The sequence below is a fragment of the Populus nigra genome, chromosome 16 (genome assembly GCF_951802175.1).
Source record: "Populus nigra chromosome 16, ddPopNigr1.1, whole genome shotgun sequence".
NCBI classification, from domain to species: Eukaryota; Viridiplantae; Streptophyta; class Magnoliopsida; order Malpighiales; family Salicaceae; genus Populus; species Populus nigra.
The window spans coordinates 658,413-667,837 of NC_084867.1; the positions used below are offsets into that span (position 1 = coordinate 658,413).

The 9,425-nt window shown below is 32.6% G+C and overlaps 1 protein-coding gene across 1 annotated transcript; it reads left to right on the forward strand.

Annotated features, from left to right (window-relative positions):
- Positions 1–2,183: 2,183 nt before the first annotated feature.
- LOC133676214 (importin subunit beta-1) lies at positions 2,184–6,415 on the forward strand. Its single transcript, XM_062097836.1, has 3 exons — positions 2,184–2,332; positions 2,896–5,319; positions 5,418–6,415. The coding sequence occupies exons 2-3, from the start codon at positions 2,903–2,905 to the stop codon at positions 5,614–5,616; spliced, it is 2,616 nt and encodes an 871-aa protein (XP_061953820.1). The 5' UTR covers positions 2,184–2,332; positions 2,896–2,902; the 3' UTR covers positions 5,617–6,415.
- The last annotated feature ends 3,010 nt before the right edge of the window (positions 6,416–9,425 follow it).

Sequence of the window (9,425 nt, forward strand, 5' to 3'; positions counted from 1 at the left end):
CTATAATATTATTATGATCTCATGACATGGGCTATGAAATTTGGTATGTTAACTCGAGTTAACTCACTCTTATTACCTAGGTTACATATCTATAATGTTAGTTCGGGTTAACTCGAACTGTTTGTTATTTTTTTTAATATAATTTTATCTTTCAATATTTAATTAGTTACAAATTAAATTACATGTCTGTCATTTTAGTTCGGGTTAACTCGGACTATTTGTTATTTTTTTTAATTTAATTTTATCTTTTAATATTTAATTAGTTACAAATTTTTTTCTTGAACCTTTTACATAATTTTTATTTGTTTTAATTTTATTATTCAATCCAAATTTATGATATATTATTTTTTTAATTTGATTCATATTCTTTTAATTTTTTATTCTTTTTTAAAGTGTATTTTCTTTTCAATTTCATAATTCAATAAAACATTTATAGTTGTCCTCTAATTCATTTTTATTTCAATTTCAATTCTTTTCTTTTAATTTCTATTTTTAGGTTTTGATCATTCCGTATAATGTTTTTTTATTATTTTATCCTTAATTAGTTGGGAATTGAGTTTCACTATTTTTTAATATATGGTGCATCTAATTTAATAACCTAGATCATAAGTTTGAAAAGTTAATACGGACTGGCTTTTTTTCCTATTTTTTCTTTTTTTAATTTCATTGTTTAAATTATATTTTTTTAAATGGACTTTTGCGGTTTTTTTATTTCTTATCTATAATATTATTATGATCTCATGACATGGGCTATGAAATTTGGTATGTTAACTCGAGTTAACTCACTTTTATTATCTAGGTTACATGTCTGTCTTTGGATTAACTCGGACTGTTTGTTATTTTTTTTTATCTAATTTTATCTTTCAATATTTAATTAGTTATAAATTAAATTACATTATTTTTTCCCAATCTTTTTTTCTTTAAAGAATTTTAGTCCGTTTAGTATCTTGACTATTTTTTTATTATATAATTAAAATAGAACCAACATATTTGATTGAGTTTGTAAATTATATCTCGTTGATTTTTTTTATTTAAAACATTCTTGCAACACTTAAGTATTATTTCTTAAAAAAATAAAAAAATAGAGCTGTCCAACACATCGCCAGCCCTCGTATTATGTTTTTCTAAAAGTAAAAGGTACGTGCTTTCTAATGCTAGTGTTTTTTTTTTTTTAATAAAAAAAATAGGAAAAAAATTCAACAAAAAAAATTCTTATTGCATTTCCAAATCAGAAGCCAACCAAAAAAGTTGGATTACGAATCAAACCGTCTGGACCCAAGTCACAACTCCACAAAGCCACCCCAAATTAACCACCACCGTTAGATTCACACATATCACCATCATCAAACAATATCCAGCCATTGGCATAACACACTACTTTCACTAACACCTGGAGCCCACACCCTAACTTCCTTTCCCCAAACACCAAGTTACTGTACCTAAACCTCAATAATTCTCCAATCACCAATCATATTCGTCAATACGATGACCTTTTATTCTCACTTGAACTTTTGACTAGCGGTTATTTAACAATGGGCAAACTACATTCAAGCCCTCCAACCATCATATATTTTCACTTAGGCCCCCAATCCACTAAGCATTTTAATTACATCACTATATGTCATAATTGAAACACTCTCTAGTTTCTACCTTCCAGCCAACCAATATAGTTTATGTACACTTGTGTTTGGTAATGCCGTGGAAGAAGCTTTTACAAAAGAAAAATTAAATTAAAATAATATATTAAATATTTTTTTATTTTTGATATTAGCATATTAAAATTATAAAAATAAAATACATAAAATAATTTGATACTTTTCAGGAAAAAAACAGGTTAAACCACAAAAACAAACACACACGTTATCAAACATGTTATAACCTTTTTTTTATTCAAACATAAGAAATGCATTGAAAATAATAAATTCATTGATCATCGTAGTGCTAGAGATATTTTTTTTTTTTTTACTTCTAAAATGAAAAAAAATATTTAGGATTATGATGTATAATAATTTCATAGTTGAGGGACGGAAGGTGATCAATCTTAATACCCAATCAAAACTTGCAGAATAATTAGATGGACCAGAATGTAGTTTGCCCTTTAATTATTTTAAAAACCAAAAAAGGCCCGCATAAGTGGGACCCCCTAAGTAATCAAGGCTTGTAGCAGAGGATAACTCCCATTTTTAACATACTAAGATTGCCCTTTGTATTCAAATCCAGCTTCACACATCCGCGTCCTCTCTCTCTCCTTTTTCTCTCTCTCTAAAAACTCTCTCTCCTAGGGTTTCAAAGCGCCGTTCTCTTCTCTCCCTCGCCCTCTCACTCTCCACAGGTGATAATTAATTTCTCTTAATTCACTCTCGAAATCGCTTCATTGTTAGCTTAACTAGGGTTTTATTATATTGATTTAGTCACTCGATCTAATCCATTGGATCTGAATTTTTTTGTTTATTCACTGATTTACTGTGATTCATTTCTAATCGGGTTTATTGAATCTGTTTGAATTTTGATTCAGTCTTGAAGCTTTACTGAATCTGATTTGATCGGGGTAATTTTTTTTTTATTATTTTGGTTTTTTTTTATACTGCTCTGTTTTTAGTGAATTTTGATTGATTATGATTTCTGGGGTTTTAATTAAATTCACAGATTGAGTGTAATTATACTGATTTTAGCTGTAATTATTTTGTGATCTACATGATAAACTTTTGAGCCTTTTCCATTTATTGATTCGATTTGCTAGGTTTGAATATTTTTTTGGTGGATTTTGGTGTGTTTATGGTATGTTATGTTATGAATCGCTTTTGAAATGTGTTTTTAATTGCTAATTGACTATGTGAAATTAACTACATTTAGAAGTTTGGGTGTGTGTGACTAATGAAAGTTTGATACTTTCAGGTAGAATATGGCGATGGAAGTGACCCAGGTGCTATTGAATGCCCAATCTATTGACGGGAATGTGCGGAAGCATGCGGAAGAAAGCTTAAAACAGTTTCAGGAGCAAAACCTGCCTGGTTTTTTGTTCTCCCTCTCTGGAGAGCTAGCGAATGATGAGAAGCCTGTTGATAGCCGTAAATTAGCGGGCTTAATACTTAAAAATGCATTGGATGCAAAGGAACAACATAGAAAGCTCGAGCTTGTTCAAAGATGGTTGTCGTTGGACAACAATGTTAAGGGTCAAATTAAGGCGTTTTTGTTGAAGACCCTTGCTTCTCCTGTACCGGATGCACGGTCAACTGCATCTCAAGTTATTGCTAAGATTGCTGGGATTGAGTTGCCTCAGCGACAATGGCCGGAGCTGATAGGATCGCTTTTATCTAATATTCATCAGTTACCTGCTCATGTCAAGCAAGCTACTTTAGAGACTCTTGGATATTTGTGTGAGGAAGTCTCACCTGATGTTGTCGATCAAGACCATGTAAACAAGATACTTACGGCAGTAGTTCAGGGCATGAATGCATCTGAAGGAAACAATGATGTTAGGCTTGCTGCAACCCGAGCACTGTACAATGCACTTGGATTTGCTCAAGCAAATTTCAGCAATGATATGGAGCGCGATTATATCATGAGAGTGGTCTGCGAGTCAACACTGTCCCCAGAAGTGAAGATACGACAGGCTGCTTTTGAGTGTTTGGTCTCTATTTCATCAACATATTATGAGAAATTGGCTCCTTATATTCAGGATATCTTTAACATCACAGCAAAAGCTGTGAGGGAAGATGATGAACCTGTAGCTCTTCAAGCAATTGAATTCTGGAGTTCAATATGTGATGAGGAGATAGATATCTTGGAAGAATATGGGGGTGATTTCACTGGGGATTCTGAGATTCCTTGCTTTTACTTTATTAAGCAGGCTCTCCCTGCTCTGGTCCCTATGCTGTTGGAAACTCTTCTTAAGCAAGAGGAGGATCAGGATCAAGATGAAGGAGCTTGGAATATTGCAATGGCTGGCGGAACATGCCTTGGTTTGGTTGCAAGGACTGTGGGAGATGATATTGTGCAACTTGTTATGCCATTCATTGAAGAGAACATTACAAAACCAGATTGGAGGCAAAGGGAGGCAGCGACTTATGCATTTGGCTCAATCTTGGAGGGTCCTTCCCCTGACAAGCTAACACCACTTGTTAATGTTGCATTGAACTTCATGCTTACTGCATTGACCAAGGATCCAAATAACCATGTGAAGGATACGACTGCTTGGACCCTTGGTCGAATCTTTGAATTCCTTCATGGTTCAACTGTGGATACACCAATAATTACTCAGGCAAATTGCCAACAAATTGTCACTGTGCTACTTCAGAGCATGAAGGACGTTGCCAATGTAGCAGAGAAGGCATGTGGTGCCCTCTATTTCCTTGCCCAGGGTTATGAAGAGGTGAGCCCATCATCTCCCCTTACTCCTTACTTCCAAGAAATTGTCCAGGCACTTCTCACTGTTACCCACAGAGAAGATGCTGGGGAGTCCCGATTAAGGACTGCTGCATATGAAACGTTGAATGAGGTGGTGAGGTGCTCAACTGATGAAACCGCACCTATGGTGCTGCAACTGGTTCCTGTCATCATGATGGAGCTTCACAATACTCTTGAAGGGCAGAAGCTTTCTTCTGATGAGAGAGAGAAGCAGGGTGAATTGCAAGGGCTTCTCTGTGGTTGCTTACAGGTCATAATTCAGAAGTTAGGCTCCTCTGAGCCAACTAAGTATGTGTTCATGCAATATGCAGACCAGATAATGGGACTCTTCCTGAGGGTTTTTGCTTGTAGAAGTGCAACAGTGCACGAGGAGGCCATGTTGGCTATAGGAGCCCTTGCCTATGCAACTGGTCCAGATTTTGCCAAATACATGCCAGAGTTTTACAAGTACTTAGAAATGGGCCTTCAGAATTTTGAGGAGTACCAAGTCTGTGCGGTTACTGTTGGTGTGGTGGGGGATATTTGCAGGGCATTGGAAGATAAAACTTTGCCTTACTGTGATGGTATTATGACTCAGCTTCTCAAGGACTTATCAAGCAACCAGTTGCATAGATCTGTGAAGCCTCCCATTTTCTCTAGCTTTGGCGACATTGCCCTGGCAATAGGAGAGAATTTTGAGAAGTACTTGATGTATGCCATGCCCATGCTGCAGAGCGCTGCTGAATTGTCTGCCCACACAGCTGATGCTGATGATGAAATTACTGAGTACACAAATTCTTTGAGAAACGGAATTTTGGAGGCATATTCTGGAATTCTTCAAGGTTTTAAGAATTCTCCTAAAACTCAGCTCTTGATTCCTTATGCACCTCACATCCTGCAGTTCTTGGATAGCATGTACATGGAGAAAGACATGTGAGTTCTGAAATATACTCCTTTTCTTCTTTTTTTGATTATGTATAAAATGTGCACGAGTTTTTCTGGTTAATGATTTGTAAGCTCTCTGTCTGCAGGGATGATGTGGTGATGAAAACTGCTATTGGAGTCCTTGGAGATTTAGCAGATACACTGGGAAGTAATGCTGGTTCTTTGATACAGCAATCTCTCTCTAGCAAAGACTTTTTAAATGAATGTTTGTCTTCTGATGATCATATGATTAAGGAATCTGCCGAATGGGCCAAGTTGGCCATCAGTCGTGCCATTTCAGTTTGAGGTTATTGCTATTCGGCATGTTCTTTCCTTTTAGAAGTCCCTGCATGCATTTGGGTGTATTGAGTCGGGGTCCTGGGTTGCATTTGTGTCAGGTCATCAGTCGTCTGCTATTTTCAGACAATGGAAGTCACCGGTCTTCAGGTTGTCACTAACTCTTGCCTCAGCACTGTGAGTTTGGGTTCTCGATTCTGTCATGGAGAAGAAGTGGGTGGGGGTTGCTTTGAAGAAGTGGGTGAAGGTGTCTGTCAAAAAAGTCCAATAAATTATTGAGTATAGAGAATAGAATTGGTGGAAATGGGAGGGAGGCAACATCCGATTTGCTGAGTAAATACAAGTCAGTCAACACCGAGTCATTGGCTGTTTGTTGTTCCTTGAAATGGTTGACCTCTTCTTGTCAGACTAACCATACTGCCTTGGTCATCGTCTCCGAAGTACCTTGGGTTGTTGGGATGGATATCTGCGTGTCAGGTCAAAGTTTTGTTACACTTGAAGATCACCTAGGTGCTGCACAACAGAAGACCCATATTTCATTCCTGATTTCTTCTGCTCCTCGTTCTTTTTGTTTCTTCATGTCTGTATCAGTTTATCATAATATCAGTCATGGTCAGGTTGTATTTTTAACTGTTGCACTGTTTTGGTATACATGGTTGGGGGTCTTGCCTTCAACATATTATTGAGGGTATTGAATCCTGCATTGCATTATTCTTTTTTTTTTTTTAATTGTCTTCATAGGTCTCAAGTCAAATGTTATATACTTTTTGCATAGTTGCATTCATTAAATCATATACTCTTCTGCCCTCGTTTTTCCTTTTCTTTCTTTTCTCAAATATAGGTTTCTTCTGTCAGAATGTGTAATATTTTTGTAAGATGTCATGTCATGAACTGTGGGGACATTGTAAGGATTGAATGTCGGCCTTGCGATTGTATTCTGCTTGCTTCATCTATGAAGCAAGACCACCATGGGATTTCTGGAATTTTTTGACATTTTGGCCCCAGAAATCTCATTAGAAGTTTCCTTGTCTTGTTTTTGCTTGAAAATATATTGAATTTGTAAATTTAATCTTGAGTTTTGTTTCTGATAAAAAATAAAATAAAATAAGATCTCGAATTTGCTTGGATTCTACATTTAAACATTGTTTCCATGCCTTCCCTAATTATGTTAATGATTTCGTCTGAAACATCACACAAACAATTGCTAAGAGATATTAAAATAATTGGGGAATGTACTCACAGTTTTAGACTGTTGACAGCAACTTTTCTTAACCCAAATTTCAATTTAACGTTCTTCCATGATAATCTTTCTTGAATACCATTTTAAAAATGATTTGATAATTAATATTTCTTTAGTAATTATTATTTTAAATAAAGGAGTTGATTACCGGTTCTAAATACCTTTTTCACAATAATTTGTAATTGAAAAACTATTGAAATAATTTAACAAAACTTTAATGCATGCGGTGGAATAAGTAATATACATAGTTTACTATGGATTCTGAACTTACTTTTGTGCCTCTTGGTAGAAAAATTGGTATATTAGGATATGAAGGGTATTTTAATCTTTTATGCTGACTTACTAAAAGATTAGATTGAACATTAGTATTATTGTTTTTTTATATTATTTTATATATTAAAAATATTCTTCCACCTCCGGTTCAATGAAATTTAAACATGTTGATCAAGGTTTTTTTTTATTTTGTACAAATTTTAAAACAAGTAAAATATTTATGAGACAAAATAACTTCGATGCATTCAAAGTTTTTTTTAAAAAAAATATTTTATTGTGTTTAATTTTTTATTTTACTTTATACAAGTAGGTTTTGTTTTGTATAAAAAATAGTTATTTTAAAATAATATTTTTTATATGCTTGGTTATGTATACTCCTTTTCTTTTTATTTTCTTCACTCTGTTTCATATGTATTTTTATTTTTATTATTTTTTATTAATTTTAATGAATAAATTTAGTAGATATAAACTGATTAATGTCTCCTTTCGCAAGATCAAATATTATGATTACATCCATCTCTCAATGTTCAAGTTTCTCTTTTAATTATTATTAACAATTATTTTTTATTTATTTACATAGATAATTATTAGATGTTTGAATAAACTTTTTGATTTATACTTATAATTTTTATTATGTAAAAAAACATATCAAAATAGTTTTCATACTTTAGATTTTTTTTTTTGAGAAATAAAAATCATAACCCATTACAGAGCATATATCAAATCAAATTTTTAGTAAACATGATAAGTAAATTTGGTAATTCAATAGGTTGGTTGCTGATTTACATTGAATTTTAAGTTAAATTAATTGAGAATTGACATAATCAGCCTGATAGGTTAAAATCTACAACTCGAAAATTCAATTTAATTTTTTTAAACTGAGTTGATTTTTTAATATTATATCATGGTCTAAGTCTCGATCATCATCAAATGATCACAGAAGATAATATATATTGGCACAAATTTTATGCTTAAAAAACTTAAACTTAAAAGAATATATTATAATTTCTTTAAAAACTTATCTAATATTTTTATTTTATTTCTTTCCCCGAGTGCAACACAAACCCCCCACCAAAGGAATAGCAGGTTTTACTTTAAAGGTAGTTCAGAGAAGGTGGCTGAGTGAGCTATTGTGACATGACTGCCACCATTAATATCTAACAAAGCAATGAATGTGGCTGTGTTTTCACATTTTCTTTCCTCCCTCCTCTCCTCTGCTTGTCCTCCATCTTAGCTACAGACGCTATCTTTTCTTCCCAATCAGAAAATTAATTATCGAATTACAATAATAATAAAATAAAATAAAAAAGGGGTAAGCATCCTAAATGAACAGAATCTACCACTTTTGACCGACAGATTTCATGGATTCTAGCTCTTCTTCTACAGCCATTTATCCATAACAATTATACGAATTCTGTGTCCAAGTAATTAATTCGATAAAAACATCTTTATTGTTTAATAAATATCACATGTATTATAATTAAGGATTTATAGGTGAACACTAATCATGTTGTCTTATCTTAAAAAAAAAATCCAGATATTTGTTTTCTATACACAATACAAAATATACATCAATATTATATATAAACTTTATTTTATTTCTAATTAGAAAAGATATTAAGATATATTTTATATATATATGACTATTTATAAATCACATAAAAACCATGACTAGTATAAAATAAATTTCTTAAATCTTCTCTAACTTATATATAGTATTTTATTGGGAGTTGTTTTTGAGTATCAAACTCTAAAATTGCTTAAAAATTATATAAATAATGAGATTTAAAATTTAGAATTTTTTTTATCTGGTTACAAATTCCTTTTTTATTTCATAAGCATGGCACATGTTATGGCATTGCACATTTGCTCCCATGCATGCATATAATGGAGAACTATAATTTTTTTTTAATTTAATAAAAAAATTATCTGAGTTATTATAAGGTACGTTGAACTATATACTATATTTCTCTGCCAATATACAAATTAATTGTCCCATATATATATATATATATATATATATATATATATATATATAAACACACACACACACACACACAGATCAAACAAGATCTCATATGAAAATTTGTGAGCACAAATATATAGTTTATATATAAGAACGATAAGATTGACACATAAGACGTGCACCTAGCTAATATCCACACATCACAAAATAAATTTATTATGGTCCTCAAAGGGAGAGGATGATGACCTTTTCCCTTGACTTAAAATAATTCTTGCTACTTATTATTTGGTTCCCCATAATTGATGTTATTCCATAGAAACTTCCTTTGAAAACGTCCAT